The 24,916-nt window shown below is 38.1% G+C and overlaps 1 protein-coding gene and 1 pseudogene across 2 annotated transcripts in view; one reads left to right on the forward strand and one right to left on the reverse strand.

The window, feature by feature from the left end:
* LRP6 (LDL receptor related protein 6) overlaps window positions 1–24,916 on the forward strand; it is a 176,536-nt gene that overhangs the window by 49,214 nt on the left and 102,406 nt on the right. For both annotated transcript variants that reach the window (XM_086714063.1, XM_086714064.1), the window contains exon 3: window positions 24,616–24,813. In XM_086714063.1, coding sequence (XP_086570189.1) covers window positions 24,616–24,813 — 198 coding nt within the window. The remainder of the gene's footprint in view (window positions 1–24,615; window positions 24,814–24,916) is intronic.
* LOC112867423 (bublin coiled-coil protein pseudogene) lies at window positions 6,377–6,629 on the reverse strand (annotated as a pseudogene).

Raw genomic sequence — 24,916 nt, forward strand, 5'->3', positions numbered from 1 at the left:
AGTACTTGATATTGTCAGTTTCCTTTAAGCCATTCTTACATGTATGCAGTGGTATCTTGTATGTGTATTTGTGTGTGTGTATGTGTTTTAAGCACTGTCAAATCAGCTTTATTATTCAGAGCCACTTTGCGGAATTCAAAGAATATGGCACTTTCATAGGTTGTTTGCAAGCATCATTCTAGAGATATGGAAGGAAGGTTTTAAGTATAAATACAGTGGATTCTGAGCCTTGCCATATGCTGCTTCTATTGGAGGGTGGTGTTTCCCAGTCTAGGGAGCACATGGCCCCCATTCTCAGGGCTGGTTAATCCCTGGGTAAAGTCACCAACCTAGGCTCTACCTGGGTTGGCATATAAGTCAGGGTATGGCTAGTAAAACATAAACTACTAGGCTTTTTAGACAGAATTAAAAAAAATAACATTCCATTTATTTAAAAGTACAGTTCTTTCCAAAGCTTTTATTTATTTTTAATGTTTATTTATTTATGTATTTATTTGTTTTGAGAGCCTAAGAGAGAGCCTGGGTGTGTATGTGTGTGAGTGGGGGAAGGGCAGAGAGATAGAGAGGAGAGAGAATCTTAAGTTTCTGACAAGCACAGAGCCTGATGAGGGACTTAATCCCGTGAACTGTGAGATCATGACCCAAGCTGAAACTGACTGAGCCACCCAGGCACCCTTCTAAAGCCTTTAAATTTAGCTGATAGATCTTATTTTTTTTAATTAAAGTATGGTTGACATAAAACATTATATTAGTTTCAAATGTACAGCATAGTGATTCGATAATTACATATACGTTATGAAATGCTCACTGTGATAAGTGTTGTTACCATCTGTCAACATAAAAAGTTATTACAGTATTATTGATTATATTCCTTATGCTGGACTTTTCATGCCTGTGACTTATTCATAACCGTAAGTTTATAACTCTTAATCCGAGTCACCTATTTTGCTTATCCCCCCTTCCCTAAAACCACTCTCACTTTTGACCCAGTTGCAGATTGAGGGTTGTCATGACTACCTGTAGGTTCAGTAATTCACTAGGACTTCCAGAATTCACTGAAAGTTGTTATATGCTGGTTATGGTTTATTTCAGTACAAGTAAAAATCAGCCAGGGAAAGAGGTGCACAGGACAGGGTCCAGGAGAGTTCCAAGTGCAGACCTTCAGTTGTCTTCTCCCAGTAGTGTTAGGTGTGTGGAGAGCACTTACTTCTCCCAGCAATGTGTGCCAACATGTGGAGTGATGCCAAATAGGGAAGTCAGATGAGACTTGGTGTGTGTTTTATTAGGGTTTGGTCATGTAGACATGATGCCTTCCTGCTTTGCTGACTATAGTCTCTAGCCCCCCCCAGAGGTTGGGCTTACACTGAGTGGCCCAAAGCCCCTACACATTGTTAGCCTAGATTATCTGAGGTGGTTTATGGCCTCAGATCAACAAAAAGGCACTCTTAGGAAAGACAGTTCAAGGGTTTAGAGATTACCTTACACTGGCTGAGGGCAAAGGCCAGCCCTATGTAAGGAAAAGGTTAATCATCTACTGCAGTTATGTATTTAGAAGTGTATTGGTTAATTTCCAAATTTTTAGGATTTTGTAGATATCTTTCCTTATATATTCTACTCTAATTTTCTTGTGGCCAGAGAACATACCATGTATGATTTCAATTCTTTGTTGCATAGCCCATATTCTTGTGAATATTCTGTATGTACTTGAGAATACTGTTTATTCTGCTATTCTGGAATGTTTTCTTTTCCAGTACATTGGAATAATTTTTGTCTTAAGATTAGAATTATTTGGTCTTTGAGAAGTTTAGAGAATTTACCAGTAGATGTATGGGCTATGTTCTCCCTCCCTTTTTCTCCCACCTGGGAAACATGAATTTACTCTCTTGATTTTATTAATAGTTGTAGCTTATTCAGGTTTCTAAAAACTTGTCTTGATGTAGTTTTGTAAACTCATGTTGTTCCTATACTTTTGGAAAATCTGTGGTACTTTTTTTATTTTATTTTTTTTACTTTAGGGATTTCTTCTCCCTTTATTTTTCTTATACTTTTTTTGGATTAGCTCTTTTCTTCTCATCCTTTTAGCTTTTATAATTTAAACATCCTTAGTACTATTTTTACCTGTACCTAAAAGTTTCATTATTTGCATCTAATATTTAGTAATAATGTAATAATCTAATAACGGAAATTTACAATTTCCATTGAGGTTTCTTTGAACTGTGTTTTTTTAGAAATGTGATTCTTAATTTCGAAACAGATATGGATTTTTCCTAGTTAATATTTCTTGGTTAATTAATTACAATTACTGTGTGGCATGTATGGTAGTCCTGTACTTAAGGTTTGCATTATGGTCCAGTGTGTGGTTATATCTAGAAAATATTGGGGCGCCTGGGTCGCTCCGTCATTTGAGCATCTGACTCTTGGTTTTGGCTCAGGTCATGATCTCACAGTTCTTGGGATCAAGCCTGTGTAGGGTTCTGCACTGACAGTGGGGAGCCAGTTCAGATTTCTCTATCCCTCTCTCTATGCCCCTCCCCCAAGCACACGTGCTCCCATTCTCTGTCTGTCCTCCTCTCTCAAATAAGTAAACTTAAAAAAAATTCCATGTGGGGCATGACTCTTGGTCTTGAGGTTGTGAGTTTGAGCTCTATGTTGGGCATAGAGCTTACTTTAAAAAAATTTTTTTAAATCTTTAAAAAAAATAAAAATATTCTATGTGTGCTTAAGAAGATTGTATATTCTGTGGTTTTTGAATGCAGTGTTCTAGATGTGTCCATTCAATCAAATTTGTTCTGTTGAAATCTTCTGATTCCTGATTTTTAAGTCTTTGATTTATTGCTGAGAGAAGTGTGTTAAAAATATTTCGCTTGGTGATTAATTTGACAGTTTCTTTCTATAGATATGCCTATTTTGCTTTATGTGCATTGAGGCAGTGTTTTGAAATAGAGGTAAGATAAAGACTTTTCTTCCTAATGTACTTATACCATTATTTATTGACTTAGTTGCTGCTAATGCATTTTGCCCCAGAGTTTTGTTAGGTATTGCCTGCCATATCCACTTTTCTCTGGTAAGTTTTTGCCTCATTTATATAGTGTTCCATCTTTTTACTTTTTGTGTGTTTATATTTTCTAGGTGTTTCTTTTTTAAGTAGCATATAGTTGCAGTTTTTGGGTTGATTTTAAATCCATTGTTAAAGTTTGTCTTCTACTGAAGCTTTTTAAAAAATTTTTTTTAAAAATGCTTTTATTTATTTTTGAGAGAGACAGAACACAAGTGTGGGGTCGGGGACAGAGAGAGAGGGAGACCACAGAATCCGAAGCAGGCTCCAGGCTTTGGGCTGTCAGCACAGAGCCTGATGTGGGACTCGAATTCATGAGCCGTGAGACCATGGCCTGAGCTGAAGTCTGACTGAGCCACCCAGGCACCCATCTACTGAAGCTTTTTAAAGTCCTTTTACAACTTGTGCTTATTGTGGTTGCTCATGTATTTGGATTCATATCTGACATTTTATTTTGAGTTTTCTATTTGTTCTGCCCATTTCTTTTCTCTTCTTTCTTGTCTTTCATATCGATTATATTTTGTCATTCAGTTTTTTCCATCTGCAAATTTGCAGTCTTTTGAGAATTTTAAAAATTTTATTTTTTTGAGAATTCTTAAAATTCTAGGATTTTTTTGACATGTATACTTATGAAATCCTTAGTATACTTTATCTCTGCTTATTATCCTTTTGTCTTATATATGTCATTATCATGAGTTTAAGTTCTCCTGCATTGTTTCCAGCCCACAAGACATTATTTTTAAAATTGAGGCAAAAAGAATAACATAATAATTATGGTATGCCTACTATATATACAAGCTAATCAGTAGAATATTACCAGTACAGATTGCTGTCTATACTGGTTGCCTCCTTGCTTGCACCATACATCATACTTAATTCTTTAATTGTTTTTGGCGTCGTGAAGTAGTGTGAGACTCTAAAGAGAACCCCCCTCTCCACCATGAGTTTTAAAAATATACACTAGATTTTCAATTTGATAAATTTTGAGAGTTAGATTAGAAATTAATTCCTAGTCAGGTCCCATTTTCTTTTTGTCAGTTATTTCAATTTAAGGAAAAAGTTTATTCTGTAGCTTTCAAACGATTTTGTCCTTCTTCTTTTCTACCTGCTTTCCATCTCTGGTAGATTAATGAATGCCTATTGAAATGCCTACTGAGGGGCGCCTGGGTGGCTCAGTCGGTTAAGCGTCCGACTTCGGCTCAGGTCATGATCTATGGTCCATGAGTTCGAGCCCCGCGTCGGGCTCTGTGCTGACAGCCCAGAGCCTGGAGCCTGTTTCAGATTCTGTGTCTCCCCCTCTCTCTGCCCCTCCCCCGTTCATGCTCTGTCTCTCTCTGTCTCAAAAATAAATAAAACATTAAAAAAAATAAAAAAAAATGCCTACTGAAATGTACTCCTCAGTTTTTTTAAGTAGTATTTATATAGAACTTAATAGCAAATTAATATCTTACCTGTTGCTTTATATTCTTTTGGTAAGTAAATGGGTGTGAAGTCATCCTATTTAAAATACGTGTTTCTGATGTTTTGAAAATTATTAAATGACTTTGTCTTTTGTTATTTTCTGTGGTTACCTTGAAGTTTTTTCTTTGACTTGTTTGATTCCAGGGTGAAGTTGGAAGTAACTAATTCTTGCTTTTTGGCCCTTTTAGTATCCAGGTAGCTCTAAAATTAGCACCATTATCAGAAGACTGGAGGTTTTCTAGCTACTATTTCATTCTGAGTTTTGGAGTCTCAGAAAAAAATGGAGTCTATAGTTTTGTCAAAGAATCTTAATGCTCCCCCCTTTCCCCCCCCCACAAACAGTAGGTCTACTGTGGGTGTCTGATTAAGATTGCAGGCTTTTCTCTGTTGATTTATGTGGATTTGAAAAAGAGTAAAAAGTGATGGCTTTTTATTTTCAGGAGTGTTTAAACATTTGGAAGTATACCAGTTTTCCCAGGTGAAATCTCAGCATTATTAATTGGTTTCGAGTAATGCAGTTTTCTTAAAGGCACGATGGCTTCTCCTATTTGACTGGACCTACTTGAAGGACAAAACAAAAAATTTATGATTATTTTAAAAAACATTAGTTTTGTGGGGCACCAGAGTGGTTCAGTCAGTTTAGTGTCTGATTCCTGATTTTGGTTCAGGTTGTGTCCCAGGTTGTGTTATGGGATTGAGCCATTTGTTGGGCTCTGAGCTGAGCATGGAGCCTAGTTGGGACTGTGTACCTCTCTCCCTTTGCCCCTCTCTCTCGCGTATGCTCGCTGTTTGTCTGTCTCTCTCTAAAATAAAAACAACAACAACAACAACAACAAGAAAGCATTAGTTTTGTGATCTTTTTCACACTTTATTAAGTTGATGTAAGTCACCCAGTGTCAAAGTAATACAGTGTCAAAGTGACTGCACTATATATTGTGTATATTTTTATGAAAATTCGTAGGTAAGTTAACATAATGCCTCTTTTACCACTTTGGCAGAATTTTCTAAACTGAGAATACAAGCGTTTAAAGGATATTTAATTATATTCATTTGTTCACATCTTATAAGTAAAATGAGACTCTGGTATGTATAATATATTGAGTGAAGAAGCAAACTAAAACATCACTGAGGGTTACCACTAAATATTTATATATGTAAAGAATTGGATACTAAAAGCTTGAATTTGTAATAGAAGTTTGACAGTCTATTTTTATCTTCACAGATCTTTGGATATTTATACTCAGTAAAATTTAAGCAGTAATTGTGAAATCTAAAAATTCTACTTCTCAAGTTATAAAACTTTTGAGGAAAATATGGAAGACTGTTGTGTGGGAAGTAATTTATTTGGTGCTTTGCTTCCTAATATGATCTTCCATAGCTTTAAGAGCTAATTATTAACTAATATTTAGGGCCAACTGGCTAGTGAGTTAAATACATTAACACCACTGTAAAAGAACAGAGTGCTAAGGACAAACAGATGCTTCAGAAAGTCAGATTCTTCTTCACTAGTTTTGAGCCCTAAGTGAATTAGAATTCCTTGAGGATCTTTTATTTTTATTTATTTTTTGCTGGAGAGTATTTAATGTGGATAATCAAGGCCTGGGCAGAGTGGGGAGTGCTCTGGAATTAGGCAGACAGGCAAGGTGGGTGGTTTGCAAGTCCACACCTGACCCCAGGAGAGGATGCTGGGTGGTGGGGGCTGGCTCAGGCATGCCAAGGGGAGTACCAGAAGGATGGCCCAGGCAGGCAGACTCACCAGGGGACTCACAGGCCAGCCCATGAGAAGGTATCTAACCCAGGTGGTGAGTGCCCAGGCCAGAACATAACCCAGGGTTGTAGCTGGTTGGTGGCTCCCCGAGCCTAGGAACTGGCATTGTTAGGGACCTTCCTGAGCTGCTGCTGGAATGCAAGGCATATCTGCTGGGTGGACTCAAGCAGCTTCTGGAGGCAGGCATGGAGGGGGTCACTTTTCTCCTCCTAAGTGGTCCAGACAGGAGTTGATCTGGTCCATCATGGAGTTGATGGCAGCATGTTCTGCTTCCCAGAAGCCATCATCCTTGCCTTTTGTGCCTGCCTCCATCGGCATGCCCAGGTCCCTGTTGGGGCCTCACATTGTGCTATGATGGAATGCTGTGTTGGGTGAAAGGTCAAGGTGCTTTTAGACAATATTGATGCTTGGGTCCCAACCCAGACCAATTTAATCAGAATCTCTGATGGAAGAGCCGAAGTTATTGATATTTTTAAGAGTTTTTTTTCTTTTCCTGATATTTTTAAGAGTTTCTGAAGTAAGTCATTCTCAAATACTGCTGGGATTGAAAATTTATGCTTTTGGTATTTCATCTTGGTGGTGGTGATGGTGGCATCATCATCATCATCATTAGTGTGTGTGTATATGTGTGGAGGAGGGAGCACAGTCTAAGAAACACTATGTTAAAGAAAATTTGTATTAGTCTGTTCAGGCTTCTATAACAAAATACCATTACTGGTGACTTAAAAACAGCAGAAATTTATTTCTCTCAGTTCTGGAGGTTGGAAGATCCAAGATCAAGGTGCTGGCAGATTTGGTGTCTGCTGAGGGCCTGCTTTCTAGATGGCTGTTTTTCACTGAAACCTCACAAAGTAGAAGAGACAGGGGAGCTGTCTTGGGCCTTATTAGTAAGGGCAGTAATCCTATTTATGAGGGCTCTACCCTAGTGACTATTTACCCCCAGAAGCCCTACCTCCTAATACCATCACAGTGAGAGTCGAGATTGCAACATACGAGTTTTAAGGGGGATGGACTTTCATACCATAGCATAATTGCTATATTTACAATTCTAGTTTCTGAATATTCAAGGACTGATGATTGGGTTTTGAAGTTACAAAAGTGTGAATAAATCAGACAGTTTAGCTGAGTTTTCTTCCTTTAACAGTTCATTGTCTCATTGTTTATGGTGACATAAATATCAAGTTTTATTTATATATTTAAAAAAATTTATTTTAACGTTTATTTTTGAGACAGAGAGACAGAGCATGAACAGGGGAGGGTCAGAGAGAGAGAGAGAGAGGGAGACACAGAATCTGAAACAGGCTCCAGGCTCTGAGCTGTGAGCACAGAGCCTGATGCGGGGCTCTCGAACTCACAGACCTCGAGATCATGACCTGAGCTGAAGTCGGACGCCCAACCTACTGAGCCACCCAGGCGCCCCACAAGTTTTAATGTTAAGTTGGCTTTTCTGTCACAGATTGTTCTCTTTATATCAGTTTTCATGAAGATACTGTTTTAGGTAAGACCACAGTTGGAAGGTTCAGGATGTGATTTCCCTGGTCTTTCTCTGCCAGTCATTCTCATGGATGTTGACATTGGCCCTTATGAGAGGAGTCCCGGTAGATTGAAGGAAGAGCTGTGAGACTTTTGAAAACACGCCATTTGTAAGATGTTGTGAATGGGGGTAGTTATATGAGGCCTTGTTGGGAGAAGAGTTGAAGTGACCGTCTAAACTTTAAAGTGATGCTTTTGGGTGGTATTTGGATCTAAAAATTGATGTTCGTGTTCACAGTTTATTTTTATTTTTAGAGAGCAAGCGAGTGGCGGAGAGGGGCAAAGGGAGAGAGAATCTAAAGCAGGCTCCATGCCCAGTGTGAAACTGGACACAGGGCTCAATCCCACGACCCTGGGATCATGACCTGAGCCAAAATCAAGAGTTGGACGCTCAACCGACTGAGCCACCCAGGCATCCCCATCGTTTTAAGTAACAGAAGTCCCTGTGATTTAAACAGAAAAAGTATTTTTAAAGAGGTTATTGGGTTACTCCTAATAATATTGGGTTATTTCCTAAATGGTAGGAGAACCAGCCTTCGAATCTGTAGCCAGGAACAATGCTACAAATCATACCACAGATGTGATCCAGTGATAGCACTGGATGTTAGGTAGCATATTTGCCACTATTTGTACTCTCACTGACCTGAGGCAATAGATATTCCTAAAACAGATATGCCTAAAATTGCTGCTAGTTCTTTTTGCAAAAGTGGATTAAAGAAGGCTGAATTAATTCAAACTAGATTTAATTTTCTTTTGCTGTTGCCTCCAACCTCACCAGCATGGATTGCTTGTGGTCCTTGCTGTGCTGCTCTGCTGTTGCTTTCTTCTTCTCTGCCTCCTCTTCCTCCTTTTCTTGGTTTGTCTGACTGGCAAAACCCAAATCTTATGCACCTGTCCCACTTGCAAGGGAGGTTCGGAAAGCAAATAGCTGCTGCTTTCAGTTTCTTTAGTTTCAAGTGATTCTGTCTCATAAAGTGGAAGATTCTTTAAGCATAGGAAGGTAGTTTAGATACTAGATGGCCCCCTCAGATGCCAGGTATCCATGGCAGACATTTTGTAAGTGAATGATCATAGGATTTGTGGCTATCTTTGCCATGATTTGAGTATTGGTTCTATTTTCCCCCCTTTTTAATGTTGAAAGAGTGAATGAGGTATGGTGGTGGACATAAAGGAAGAAGAGAGTTAATAGAACTATAAGTTTTGTAACTGGAATGGGCCCCAGGAAAAATCCAAGCCAATCTAAAAAAGAAAATACCAATTATAAGAGTTAATGTTCTTTAGGTAGATGTCGTTCTCTGAGAAGTCATCTTGACTCCTAATAATGAAACCGATTTTTACCCCCATTAGTCCTCATAAGAAAGCTGCTATATAATGTAATGAACAATACCATTATAATACCCACAAGTCATAGATTTCTTTGGCATTTATCCCTGTTGCATCAGGGCAAAGTGCAATTTTGTAAAAGCAGGTAAGATGAGCTGGAGAGGTGAACTGAGGAAATATTCAAGGGTAAAGGCAAGATTCTCCTCAAAAACTAATTTTGGGATTTCTGTAATCGATAGTAATTAAAGGCGTGACTGAAGTAATTTTACCTTGAAAACATAAATTCTCTCCACCAGGCCATTAAAAAAAAAGTCCATGAAACTATCTATGTATAACTTCTGGTTTTGAGCGATGGGATATTCTAGTATACCCTCTAATGTGACCTTGTAGCAAAATGTGTCTTGAGTAGACTAATTATATGGGTTTATTAGGTATAAACCAGTTTTAAATTTAGGGGAAATATTGTTGCAGTAAAGTGTTACAGGTATTTCTATATCAATCTGTACAGTAGGGGAACAAAGGAGAGAGTATTCAGTTTTATTTTGGGGGCTATTTCAGATTGACCTTTTCTAGCTGAGCAGTTGTTTTCCAGAGGGACAAGGTATGGAAATGGGTAATAGTTTTTAGTCAGTAGGAACACTGTGTGCCAGACTCTTTCATGCTGTTGCACGTTCAAGGAATAGCAAACAGCTTGTAACTGGAACATAGTAGAAGAGTAATGATATTTGTTAAAATAAAAGTCTGCCTTTATTTTTTAAGGTTATGGTTTCTGTAATACACACATACAAAATGTCCCAAGAGCAGGTGAATGCAAACCATTATTAAGCATTGGAGTGCTGACTGTACATACTCTTGCCATTATATTAGATTGTTTTGTGATAGGGGTTACAGTAATAAGTAAGGCAAGGACCTGGAATATAGAGGGGTGGGAAATATGTGAAGAGCCCTAATATTTTATGTATTTGATGTACAGGGGATATTGAAATGTACAGGGAGAGTGTGCTTGAGGGAGTCATGAAATTCTTCACCAAATATCACTAATGGTGACATTTGAACTCTTCTGAAGAATCAGGATATTTATGATAGTATAGAAGGAGGAGAGAGACATTCTAGACAGTATATCCTCTATTATATTTAAAGGACCTCAAAATGCATCACCTATGATTTCTTCAGAAAGGATTGTAGACAATAGCAATTTGGGAAAATGCATAACTTGGAGATATTGGGGGTTTGGTTCCATACTACGGCCATAAAGTGAATATCACAGTGAAGTGAGTCAAGTGAACTTTTAGGTTTGCCAGTACATATAAAAGTTATATTTACACTATACTGTAGTCTATTACTGTATACTGTAGTCTGTTAAGTGTGCAATAGCATTATGTCTAAACAATGTATATACCTTAATTAAAAAATACTGCTAAAAATGCATACCATTATTTGAGCTTACAAAGTGAGTGATGATCACAGATCACCATAACAAATATAATAGTAATGAAAAGTTGAAATATTGGGAGAATTACTAAAGTGTGACGGAGACATGACGTGAGAAAGTGCTGTTGGAAAATGGTTCTGATGGACTTTCTTGATAAAGTGTTGTCACAAACCTTCAATTTGTAAAAACAAAACAAAACAAAAAAACATAGTATCTGTGAAACGCAATTTAACAAGGTATGCCTGTACTATAGTTTGCATTTTGTTTGATAATAGGGAATTAAATGGATTTAGTATGTTATTTATTTCCAGGTTTATAAACTTTATCTTCTTAGAGTGGTATATTAGTATTATTTCTGAATTAAATTTATTCTTTATATTATGTCCAACTTTTTGAAATTAGTCAACTAGACTGAGTGTTTAAAATTTTTTTTTTCAACGTTTTTATTTATTTATGGGACAGACAGAGACAGAGCATGAACGGGGGAGGGGCAGAGAGAGAGGGAGACACAGAATCGGAAACAGGCTCCAGGCTCCGAGCCATCAGCCCAGAGCCTGACGCAGGGCTCGAACTCACGGACCGTGAGATCGTGACCTGGCTGAAGTCGGACGCTTAACCGACTGCGCCACCCAGGCGCCCCTAGACTGAGTGTTTAAGGATCATTCTTAGCAACCTAATTTTCTCCAGGATAACCAGTTTATATATGTAGAATTCCATTATGATGAATATTATCACAGCAAAGAGTCTATTTAATAGAGCCATCCCCATGTTCCTTCTTGTCCCTCAATAGTAGAATCTTTTTCATATGGTTACTGTACATTTTCTTTAAAAAAAAAAACTCTAAAATGAATGCTTTCACTGTCTTTTGTCAGTCATCACTTATTGTTAAAATGTGATACAAACACAGTCAAGTAGAGGGGAAGCATGGAATTATAGCCGACTTCTTCACAGTTCTTTTTTTTCTTTGTTGTTCTATCAGGAAACATATCCTTGAATTCTCCAACCTCCACTTCACTTAAAAGCCCAATTTACTAACCAAAGTAAGATGGAACTGGTGCAGGGGTCAGGAGGAGGGAAGAGTGTATGAATTTCGCATGATACTTTTTTTTTTCACTTTCATTAGAGTAGTCAAAATTTTTTTCACTGGTTGTAAAATTTCACCTTCTATATGTCACATTATGTTCTTAGAATGTGGCATGACTCCTACACTTTGGGGCTGGTTTGGTTTCATATGCAGCTTTTTATTGCAGTTTCTTTTGCCCTGTTCCTATAGCCCAACTTTTTATTTTACTAAGTAAGACCCTTTTTATTTTATTTACCTTTTCTGCCCAACTCTCCTAATTTTTGCACTAATTTTTCTTTTACTCTGTTGAGTGGTTCCATGGTTGTAGAAGGAAAAACAATGAGATAAAGATGCTCATTTCATCCTTCTCTGAAGTCATCATGCTGCCCCCTAAACTCTGTCTCTATTCTGTTTTGTTGAATGACACCAATGTGGACTCATTCACATTTGCCAGCTCTTGAGAGCCATCCTGCTCTATCATTTATCTTTCTTCTCCCACATTGTTCCATCTTTCCACTTTTGTTTTCATCAGTTCTCATTTGGAATATTTCAGAAGTTTTGTGCTTTGAATTTCTTCATCTTATCACCAGTGATTAAAACGATAATCTTACTGCTTTAATTTTCTGTTTAGGGTCTAAAATACCTTTGCATCACCTATAGGTCATGCAGTTCAAGCTTCTTTGCACATCAGAATAGGTCCCTTCTGTGGGATTTCTTTTGTTGGCAGGTGTTCCCCTCAATCCACTACATTCTGCAGCTCTACTGATCTTGCTCTTTATTGAATGTGTCATGACTTCTGATGTCTTTTGCATATGCTGTGTCTTCCTTGAATGCTGTTTCTCATTTTGGCAACTGCCTAAATAAAAGTACTGTTTCTCTGGTAAGCTTTTATTGACAACTGTTAACATTTACTAGCTTGATTAAGTATCACTTCCTTGTACTCTCTTAGCACCCTGTTCATACATCTCCTGCTACGTTTATCACTCCTTGCCTAGATGCAGGTTTCATAGGAACAGTTGTTTTGCCTTGCTTATTTTTGTATTTCTTATGTCAAGGATGATGCTTAGCTCCTAATAGGTGCTTAGTACATTTTAAAAAATTGAATAATATCTTGGTAATTTATAAAATACTTCTGTGTTTTTCTACTTCCTGTGGCTCTTTCTCTTTCTATATTAAACTTGTAGTGAGTTTTTAACTTAAATGTTAATCAGGTAACAGGGAAATTTTAGTATTTATAGATGAAATTTATTACTTTACATTTTAAATATTTGAACAAATGAAGGTATCAGCAAGATTTACTTCTAAATTTTTATCAAATTTTCATCTTGACAAATGTCTCATTTTCACTTGTATTTGAAGCTTTTAACCTTGAAGTAACATGACTTGGTATATTTTTTACTATTAAATAGTGTGAGAATTATCTATTAGCTTTGATAAGCAGTGGCATACAAATAATTTTATTACTAAAATTCTAATTGAGCTAATTTATTAACAACTTTTTAAAAAATACAATTTATTATCAAGTTGGCTAGCATACAGTGTATACAGTGTGCTCTTAGTTTTGGGAGCTTACATACAACACCCAGTGCTCATCCCAACAAGTGCCCTCCTCAATGCCCATCACCCATTTTCCCCTCTCCACACCCCTCCCCCCGCCGCCCCACCAACCCTCAGTTTGTTCTGTGTATTTAAGAGCTTCTTACGGTTTGCCTCCCTCCCTCTCTGTTTGTAACAGTTTTTTCCCCCTTCCTTTCCCCCATGGTCTTCTGGTAAGTTTCTCAAGTTCCACATATAAGTGAGAACATACGATATCTGTCTTTCTGTGACTGACTTATTTCACTTGGCATAATACCCTCCAGTTCCATCCACGTTGCTACAAATGTCAGGATTTCATTCTTTCTCATTGCTAAGTAGTATTCCATTGTATATATAAACCACATCTTCTTTATCCGTTCATCAGTTGATGGACATTTAGGCTCTTTCCATAATTTGGCTATTGTTCAAAGTGCTGCTAAAAACATTGGGGTACCTGTGCCCTTATGCATCAGCACTCCTGAATCCTTTGGATAAATTCCTAGCAGTGCTATTCCTGGGTCATAGGGTAGGTCTCTTTTTAATTTTTTTGAGGAACCTCCACACTGTTTTCCAGAGTGGCTGTACCAGTTTGAATTCCCATCAACAGTGCAGGAGGGTTCCTGTTTCTACACATCCTTGCCAGCATCTGTTGTTTCCTGAATTGTTAATTGTAGCCACTCTGACTGGTGTGAGGTGGTATCTCAGTGTGGTTTGGATTTGTATTTCCCTGATGGTGAATGATGTTGAGCAGCTTTTCATGTGTGTGTTGGCCATCTGGATGTCTTCTTTGGAGAAGCGTCTATTCATGTCTTCTGCCCATTTCTTCACTGGATTATTTGTTTTTCGGGTGTTGAGTTTGGTAAGTTCTTTATTAGATTTTGGATACTAACTCTTATCCGATATTTCATTTGCAAATATCTTCTCCCATTCTGTCGGTTGCCTTTTAGTTTTGTTGATTGTTTCCTTTGCAGTGCAGAAACTTTTTACTTGATGAGGTTCCGAAGTTCATTTTTGCTTTTAATTCCATTGCCTCTGGAGATATGTTGAGCAAGAAATCACTGAGGGTGAGGTCAAAGAGGTTGTTGCCTGTTTTCTCCTCTAGGGTTTTGATGGTTTCCTGTGTCATATTTAGGTCTTTCATCCATTTTGAGTTTATTTTTGTGTATAGTGTAAGAAAGTGGTCTAATTTCATTTTTCTGCATGTTGCTGTCCAGTTCTCCCAGCACCGTTTGCTAAAGAGACTGTCTTTTTTCCATTGAATACTCTTTCCTGCTTTGTCAAAGATTAGTTGGCCATACATTTGTGGGTACGATTCTGGGTTCTCTGTTCTATTCCATTGGTCTATGTGTGTGTTTTTGTGCCAGTACCGTATTGTCTTCATGATTACAGCTTTGTAGTAGAGGCTAAAGTCCGGGATCATGATGCCTCCTGCTTTGGTTTTCTTTTTCTTTTTTTTTTTTTTTTTTTAATTTTTTTTTTCAACGTTTATTTATTTTTGGGACAGAGAGAGACAGAGCATGAACGGGCGAGGGGCAGAGAGAGAGGGAGACACAGAATCGGAAACAGGCTCCAGGCTCTGAGCCATCAGCCCAGAGCCCGACGCGGGGCTCGAACTCCCGGACCGCGAGATCGTGACCTGGCTGAAGTCGGACGCTTAACCGACTGCGCCACCCAGGTGCCCCTGGTTTTCTTTTTCAATATTACTTTGACTATTCGGGGTCTTTTCTGGTTCCATACAAATTTTAGGATTGTTTATTCTAGCTTTGAGAAGAATGCTGGTGCTATTTTGATTGGGACTACACTGAATGTGTAGATTGCTTTGGGTAGTATTGACATTTTAACAATATTCTTCCAGTCCATGAGCATGGAACGTTTTTCCATTTCTTTGTGTCTTCTTCAATTTCGTTCATAAGTTTTCTGTAGTTTTCAGCATACATCTTTGGCTAGGTTTATTCTTAGATATTTTCTGGTTCTTGGCCCAGTTGTAAATGGGACCAATGTCTTGATTTCTCTTTCTGGTGCTTCATTATTGATGTATAGAAATGCAACTGATTTCTGTATATTGATTTTGTATCCTGTGACTGCTGAATTCTTGTATCAGTTCTAGCAGCTTTTGGTGGAGTCTTTTGGGTTTTCCATGTAGGGTATCATGTTATCCGCGAAAAGTGAAAGTTTGACTACTTCTTTGCCAATTTGGATGCCTTTTATTTCATTTTGTTGTCTGATTACTGAGGCTAGGACTTCCGACACTATGTTAAACAACAGTAGTGAGAGTGGACATCCCTGTTGTGTTCCTGATCTCAGGGGGAAAGCTCTCAGTTTTTCCCCATTGAGAATGATATTAGCTGTGGGCCTTTCATATATGGCTTTTATGATGTTTAGGTATATTCTTTCTATCCCTACTTTCTTGAGGGTTTTTATTGAGAGAGGGTACTATATTTTGTCAAATGCTTTTTCTGCATCTATTGACAGGATCAAATGGTCCTTATTCTTTATTTTATTAATGTGATGTATCACATTGATTGATTTGCAAATATTGAAGCAGCCCTGCAGCCCAGGAATGAATCCCACTTGATCATGGTGAATAATTCTTTTTATATGCTGTTGCATTCGATTTGCTAGTATCTTGTTGAGAATTTTTACATCCATGTTCATCAGGGATATTGGCCTGTAATTCTCCTTTTTAGTGGGGTCTGTGTCTGGTTTGGGAATCAAGGTAATGCTGCCTTCAGAGAATGAGTCCGGAAGTTTTCCTTCCATTTCTGTTTTTTTGGAACAGCTTGAGAAGGAAAGGTATTAATGTCTGGTAGAATTCCCCTGGTAAGCCATCTGGCTCAGAACTCTTATTTGTTGGGAGATTTTTGATAACTGATTCAATTTCTTCACTAGTTAGTTATGGGTCTGTTCAAATTTTCTATTTCTTCCTGTTTGAGTTTTGGTAGTGTGTGGGTGTCTAGGAATTTGTCCATTTTTCTGACATATAACTTTTCATAGTATTCTCTGATAATTGTATTTCTGAGGGGTTTGCTGTGATAAGTCCAATTTCATTTGTGATTTTATCTATTTGGGTCCTTTCTCTTTTCTTTTTGAGAAGTCTGACTAGGGATTTATCAATTTTATGTTTTCAATAAACCAGCTCTTAGATTCATTGATCTGGTCTGGGTTTTTTTTTTTTTTTTTTTTTTTTTTTTTTGAGTCTTTATTGTTTATTTCTGCTCTGGTCTTTATTATTTCTCTTCTTCTCTTGGCCTTGAGGTTTCTGAGCTGTTCTGCTTCTTGTTCCTTTAGGTGTGCTATTAGATTTTGTATTTGGGATTTTTCTTGTTTCTTGAGATAGGCCTGGATTGCAATGTATTTTCCTCTTAGGACTGCCTTTGCTGCATCCCAGAGGGTTTGGACTTTTGTGTTTTCATTCATTTGTTTCCATATATTTTTAAATTTTCTCTTTAATTGCCTGGTTGACCCTTCCATTCTTTAGTAGGATGTTCTTTAACCTCTATTCATTTGGAGGTTTTCCAAACTTTTTCCTGTGGTTGATTTCAGGTTTCATAGCATTGTGATCTGAAAATGTGCATGGTATGGTATGATCTCATTTCTTTTATATTTATTGAGGGCTGTTTTGTGACCCAGTATGTGCTCTATCTTGGAGAATGTTCCCTGTGCAGTAGAGAAAATGTGTATTCTGCTTTTGGATGAAAAGTTCTGAATATATCTGTCAAGTCTATCTGGTCCAGTGTATCATTCAGGGCCACTGTTTCTTTATTGATATTCTGTCTAGATGATCTGTCCATTGTTGTAAGTGGAGTATTAAAGTCCCCTGCAATTACCACATTCTTACCAATAAGATTGCTTATGTTATTGTTATATATATTTGGATGCTTCTGAATTCGGTGCATAGCTCTTCTTGATGGATAATTGTTAACTCTTCTTGATGGATAGACCCTGTAATTATGATATAATGCCCTTCTTCATCTCTTGTTACAGCCTTTAGTTTAAAATCTAGTTTGTCTGAAAAAAGTATGGCTACTCCAGCTTTCTTTTGACTTGCAGTAGCATGATAGGTGGTTCTCCATCCCCTCACTTCAATCTGAAGGTGTCCTCAAGTCTAAAATGGGTCTCTTGTAAGACAGCAGGTAGATGGATGTTTTTTGTTGTTGTTGTTTTTTTTAATCCATTCTGATTCCCTGTGTCTTTAGATTGGAGCATTTAGTCCATTTACATTTAGCATTTTTATTGAAAGATAGGGATTTAGTGTCATTGTGTTATCTGTAGGTTTCATGCTTGTGGTAATGTCCCTGGTCCTTTGTAGTCTTTGCAACATTCCACTCACAGAGTCCCCTTTAGGATCTCTTATAGGGCTGGTTTAGTGGTGATGAACTCCTTCAGTTTTTGTTTGGGAAAACCTTTATCTCTCCTATTCTGAATGACAGCCTTGCTGGATAAAGGATTCTTGGCTGCATATTGTTCCTATTCAGCACATTGAATATTTCCTGCCACTCCCTCCTGACCTGCCAAATTTTAGTAGGTAGGTCTGCTACTACCCTTGATGCATCTACCCTTGTAGGTTAAGGCCCATGTGTCCCTAGCTGCTTTCAGAATTTGCCAGTTCAAGTACACTTTCTGCCCCTTTCTCTCTGTCTTCTTCCGGAACTCCTGTTATATGGATATTATTTCATTTCATTGAATCACTTAGTTCTCTAATTCTCCCCTCATGGTCTAGAATTTTATCTCTCTTTTTCTCAGCTTCATCTTTTTCCATAATTTTATCTTCTGTTTCACTTATTCTCTTCTCTGCCTCTTCAATCCTTGCTGTTACTGCCTCCAGTTTATTTTGCACCTCATTTACAGTATTTTTTAATTCATCATGACTGTTTTTTAGTTCCTTGATCTCTGCAGCAATAGATTCTCTGCTGTCTTCTATGTTTTTTTTCAAGCCCAGAGATTAATCTTATGACTATTATTTTAAATTCTTGTTCACTTATATTGTTTATATCTATTTTGATCAATTCTTTGCTGTCATTTCTTCCTGGAATTTCTTTTGAGGAGAATTCTTCCATTTCATCATTTTGACTAGTTTTCTGTCCTTTATGTGTTTTAAAAACTTGTTATGTGTCCTGCACCTGTGAGCAGTACTGTATTAAAGAGGGGTCATACACTGTCTGGGGCCTGGCCCTTCAGGAAGTGTTTTTTGGAGTGTGTTGTGTGCTCTCTGTTGTTGTGATTCTGGTTGCTGTATCTCCCTACTCGTAGTGATTGTTTTGGACCCTCCACCAGGTGTGCTTTGATTTGTTCATTGAAGTAACCTTGGAAGAAAAAATTAAAAAAAAAAAAAAAAAAAAAAAGAAGAAGAAAAGCGGGGGCGGGGGGGTGGTGGCGGTGGTGGTGGTAGTGGTAGAAGAATCCTTAACCCATACAAAGAGAGAAATGACAGGAGTGGGGAAAAATAAAAGAAAATTGATTGGGCAGAGAAACTATGCGGTTTAATCCAGAGAGAGGGAGAGGAAAATAAAGAAGGAGATACAGAACAGGTGTAAAGAGAATAGATTAAATATGTCTTCTTAAACAAACCAACAATCAGAATAACCAGACTAGAAGAGGGAAAAAAGAAAAAGGGAAGGAAAAAAAAAATATACACACACACGTGTGTGTGTGTGTGTGTGTGTGTGTGTGTGTGTGTGTGTGTGTACACATAAAATAAGAATTGACCAAGAATTAAATCAGAAAATGCAAAACCTCTGGGTGCCTTGGATCCACTGGCAGCGCTGGTCTGGAGGAGAGGCTGTCTGGTTGGTTAGTGTCAGTCGCAGGTAGATGTGCAGTTACCAGGAGTGGAGGGGTGTGGTTTGGTATAGGTGGGTCCCCCCTCCACTGTGGGCCGCTGTCCATTCCCTGAAGCCCCACCTTGTTGGTGATGTGGAGAAAAATGGCGGCATCCCAGACCAGGTACCCTAAACCACTCTGTTCAGGCCATTAGTGGGCTGTTTCTTGTTTTTTCTTTTTCCCTTCCCTCCACAGTCTCCTATGCCTCCCTGGGGCTTGTGTGGGATTCAAACCCAGATGTCTTCAGGGGTCCCGCTCCACGCTCCCAATGCCAGGGGAGTACCACTCTGCCCCACCAATGGATGACCTCACAGTGCTGTGCGGGTGCTAGTGAGGCGGTTTGTCCTGCTCCCCTGACTCCCTTGCCTCCCTTGCCTCCCTGGCTCTGGATTGGGATTCTAACCTCTTAAAGGGTCCCAGTCCACGTGCCAAGTTTCAGGGAAGTCCCTTCTGCCCTGCCCATAAATGGCCTTTGGCTGTTAGGTGCAAGCAGTCTTTGTTTTTTGAATGGTTATATTTCTTCTTCCCATAGCGGTTATATATCTTCTTCCCATAGCACTCGAAGGAGGGGATTGCTTTCTCCCTCTATGCCTCTGAACTAATTACCGATCCTGGGGCTGGCTCCCTTCCTCCCCAGGTGCGTGAACAGGGCAGCCGGCCCCCGTGTGGAGAAAGCCCTGCAGTTAGAAATTGGATCTTTCTCTGTTTTTTTCCGATCCCAGTCAGTGGTTTTTCTCTTGTCCAAATACAGTTCTACACTTCCACAGCCTCTCTTTCTCTTCCCTTTGTCTCTCTGCAGAAGGGGATCCCTCCCCTCTGTGCCTTTGCTGCCTGTTTTATCTCCCCAGTTCTCAGTTACGCACCTATGGCCCACCAGGTTGTCCCCGTGGACCCCTGCAGACGTCTCTGTCACTGCAGCCTGGACTCTTAGAATTCAAAGCCCTTTGGCCTCAACACTGCTGTGTTTGAGGGACAAGGGAACTTCAGGTCCCCCTACTTCTCCACCATGTTGGATTCCCCTCGTATTAACAGGTTTTTATTTCACCATAAACTAGACACTGAATTCTTATTTATTAAATAAGTTTAATGCTTATTTAGGTTAATTACAATTTGTAGAGCTGCCTAAATTTTATTGTACAAAATAGACAACACCACTTACTGCTATATACATCTTGATAGTATGCAAAATCACTTATGATCAATCCATATAAATTGTTCATAGTTTATATACAAACTGGGATAAGTGCTACAGCACAGTGAAACATGCTGCGGGAGCACCTAGGAGGGAGTAACTCTGGGCAAGCTAGGAAAGGCTTCTATAGAAAAGAAGGTACTTTTGAATTAGTTTTAACATTTTTTTTTTTAATGTTTATCTTAGAGACACAGAGACAGAGCACAAGTTGGGGAGGGGTAGAGAGAGGAGACACAAGAGTCTCCTTCTGTGGGGCTGGAACTCACCAACTGTGAGATCATGACCTGGCTCAACTGACTGCGCCACCCAGAGGCCCCATCGTATTTGTGCTTTAAGCAGCTTTATTGAGATATAATTTATATGCAGAAATATGCATATTTTTACATTTGTAGCTTGATGTTTTGATAAATGTATATGCTTACCTTTCCTCCCCCTAAGTTTTTCATCACATCACTCCAGAAAGCTGCCTGAGCCCCTTTCAAGTCAATCTCTGCTTCCACCTAGTAGCTACTGATTTCTATCACTGTAGATTGGTTTTGCGAATCTGGAACTTCATAGAATAGAGTCATGAAGTAGGTACTCTTTTTTGTATCTGGCTTCTTTTGTTCATCCTAAATTTAAAAATTCATCCTGTTTTGGAATGTAATGTGGTTTTTTTTGTATTGCTAAGTAGTATTTCATTGCATGAATATACCAGAATTTTATATCATCCTATTAATGGATATTTGTGTTGTTTCTCGATTTTAGCTATTATGAGTAAAGTTTCTGTGAACTAGTATGTACAATTGTTGTGGAGATGTGGTTTTTTTTTCCCTTTTTTTTCTTTAAATTTATATTTTAGTTAGTTGACATACAGTGCACATTGGTTTCAGGAGTAGAATTCAGTGACTCATCACTTACATACAACACCCAGTGCTCATCCCAACAAGTGCCCTTCTTAATGTCCATCACCCATTTAGCCCATCCCTCATTCACCTCCCCTCCAGTAACCCTCAGTTTGACCTCTGTCGTTAAGAGTCTTTTGTGGTCTCTTTTCTCCTCCCGCCTTCCCATATGTTCGTCTGTTTTGTTTCTTAAATTCCACATATCAGTGAAATCATATAGTATTTGTCTTTCTCTGAATGACTTATTTCACTTAGCATAATATTTTCTATCTCCATCCACATCATTGCAATTGGCAAGATTTCATTCTTTTTGATGGCTGAGTAATATTCCAGTGTGTGTGTGTGTGTGTGTGTGTGTGTGTGTGTGTGTGTGTGTGTGCGCGCGCGCACGCGCGCGCGCGCACGCGCACCACATCTTTATCTGTTCATCAGTTGATGGACATTGGGCGCTCTCTATAGTTTGGCTATTGTTGATAATGCTGCTATAAACATGGGGTTGCATGTATCCCTTTGAATCAGTATTTTTGTATCCTTTGGGTAAACACCTAATAGTGCAGTTGCTGGATTGTTGGGTAGTTCTATTTTTAGTTTCTCGAGAAACCTCTATACTATTCTCCAGAGTGGCTCCATCAGTTTGCATTCCCACCAATAGTGTCAGAGGGTTCCCCTTTCTCTGCATTCTCGCCAACACCTGTTGTTTCTTGTGTTGTTAATTTTAGCCATTCTGACAGATGTGAGGTGGTATCTCATTGTGGTTTTGATTTGTATATCCTTGAGTGTATATCCTTGAGCATTTTTTCATGTGTCTGGTAGCTATCTGGATGTCTTCTTTGGAAGAGTGTCTCTATTCATGTTGTCTGCCCATTTCTTAACTGGGTTATTTGTGGATATGTTTTTATTTCTCTTGGATAAATACCTAAAGGTAGAATTGCTGGTTCATAGAGTTAGATGTATATTTAACTTTATAAGAAACTGACAAAGTGTTTTCCAAAGTGATTATACTAGTGGTGTATGAGAGTTCCACTTGCTCCATTGTTACCAACACTTAGTATTGTTAGTCTTTAATTCTTTAATTATTTATGTTATTTTATATATAGAGAGAGTGCAAATGAGGGAGAGGGGCAGAGAGAGAGAGAGAATCTCAGGCGGGCTCCACACTGAGTAACCTGATCCCACGACTCTCAGATCATGACCTGAGCCAAAATCAAGAGTCGGACACTCAACCAATTGAGCCACCCAGGTGCCCTAGTATTGTTAGTCTTTTAAGTGTTAGCCATTTTAGTGGGCGTGGAGTGATATCTTACTATGGTTTTAATTTGCATTTCCCTGATGATTGATGATATTGAGCATTCCTGTATCTAGTAAAGTCTTGCATCCATTAAAAAAATTAAAGTAAAATTTACCTACATTATATTTATATTTTTGGACCAGTATTGCTTGGGATAATAGCCCTCTCTGATTGTTTGCCATGGAGAGCACTCTTGTTTTTAACAACATTCCTGGGCATAGGTTTTTCCATTACTTCAAATAAAGTCAGCATTCTCTTGCAGGGCCAGGTAGCTGCCAAGTTTTAAGGTCTGCCGTGTCTTCTAAGGTGTGCCACACACTTAGCAGGGTGGATGGGGTGCACATAACTTCTGGCTGAAATGTCACACTTCCTCCTGAGATTTAGTAGATATTCCTGAATAAATGCTTCTCATTTTGTTGTTTATCCTTTGGTCAATTTTCACAGACTCTAATTACTTTTGACTGTCCTTTTTTTTTCTTTTCTTTTTTGGTTTTAGAGGAGAGGATTTGCTGAGTTTCTCACAGAGCAATTTTGGGAGCTCTGGCCTCTTTGTATTCGTTTTTTTTCTTGTTTTCCTGCAGTCTTTTTCTATACTGCAGCCACTCTCCTCCTCCTTGGCTGCTCCACTCCTCCAAACCTCACAAAGCCAGTCATATCACTTTCAATCTTAAGTCTTCAGGTGTTGTTATTTGCTCTTAGAATAAAACCCAGAAAATTTTAAGATGGTCTAAAATTGTCTGGCTTGCTTTTTTTGTGTACTTTTATCTTGCATGAATCTGATCATTCTCCTCATTCTGGACAATATCCAATCATTATCCTCATTTTAGGGGACACTGCCTTCTCTATTCCTTACAAATCAAAGGCATAAGTGTTGGCTTTGCAATCTGGGGGATGTAGGTTTGAATTTCTGTTCTGCATTTATTAGCTGTGTGACTTTAAGTAATATGCTAACTCTTCTGAGTTGTCTGAAATACAGTGATGGACAAATATATTTCATAACACTGCTATAAGGCCTAAGTGAGATAATGTATGTAAAACCATCAGCACAATATCTTGTATCTAGCTACCTGATATTCTCTTCCCCTAATTCCCCTGAGTAAACAGTTTATATGAAATACCTATTTGTACAAGCGGAATCATTTTAGTATTACCATTCCAACATTATTTTTGAGTAAAATTTATGCCTGAATTTCTATTGTGTTTGAACATGTTTATTTGGGTATCTCATATCTAATTCAGAGCACCTTCATTAACTTAAAAAAATATGCTTTTAATTGAAATATAACACATTAAGAATTTTACCTTTAACAAGGAAAATTTTCTCCACCCCCCCCGAAATGAGACTATTAATAATAGATTTCTGTTTTTTTTTTAATTTTGGAAAAAGCTTCAAACTTGTAGAATAGAAACAAAAATGGTACAATGAACTCCTATATACTCTAACCACAGTACAAGGATCGTATTTAGGAAATTAACATCAGTACATTTCTGTTAGGTAATTTGATAGTCCCTTAGATTTTCCCAGGTTTCTTAATAATGTTTTCATAGCATTTTCCCCAGCTGCTCGGTCTAGAACCATGCACTTAATGTAGTTACCATGTGTCTTTATTGTGTTCTAATGTAGATTAGATTTATTCTGCTCTAATCTAATCTAATCTAGATTAGTTTCTCAGCCTTTCTTTGACTTTCATGACATTGATATTTTCAAAGGCCATTTGTTTTCTAGAAGTTTCTCAATTTTCTCCACTTTTTCATAATTGTGTTCAGGTTATGCATTTTTTGATAGATACTATTTAAGAGAGTCTGCATGAAAGCATATCCTTTCCAGTGCATCACATATGTGACACCAGTTTGTTCCCTCTCATTGATGATGTTAACTTAGGTGATGTGGTTAAGGTAGTATCCACCAAGTTTATTTTCTCTAAAGTTACTATTTTCCCCTTTGTCATCAATAAGTAACCTGTGGGGAGATACATTGAGAGTGTGAATACCCTTTTTCTTAGTAAACTTTGATCACACAGTGTTTGCATGCTTGATGGTGCTTATCTGAATCAGTTATTACCATGGTGGTGACAAAAAGGTAAATTGTTAAAATTTTGATAATACCCAGGGGTTTTAGTTTTAGTGTTCTTGAGGGAGCTTTCTTTATCTAATAGTGATAGTTAAAAATTATTTGGGTATTACCTTGCTTATGTCATGGATTTGTTTATATGGTTTTTAGGTTCATGTACTGGACAGACTGGGGAGAAGTACCAAAGATAGAACGTGCTGGAATGGATGGTTCAAGTCGCTTCATTATAATAAACACTGAAATTTACTGGCCAAATGGACTGACTTTGGATTATGAGGAACAGAAGCTTTATTGGGCAGATGCAAAACTCAATTTCATCCACAAATCAAATCTGGATGGAACAAATCGGTAAGATTGCCTTATTAAGTTTATTTTTAAACTTTAAGTAAACATCATGGTGTTTTGATATCGTAAGCAAATTATAAAGGCCTAATTTTATTATGAATAAATT

The sequence above is a fragment of the Puma concolor genome, chromosome B4 (assembly GCF_028749965.1).
Source record: "Puma concolor isolate L17-30 chromosome B4, mPumCon1.1.hap2, whole genome shotgun sequence".
Taxonomy (NCBI): Eukaryota; Metazoa; Chordata; class Mammalia; order Carnivora; family Felidae; genus Puma; species Puma concolor.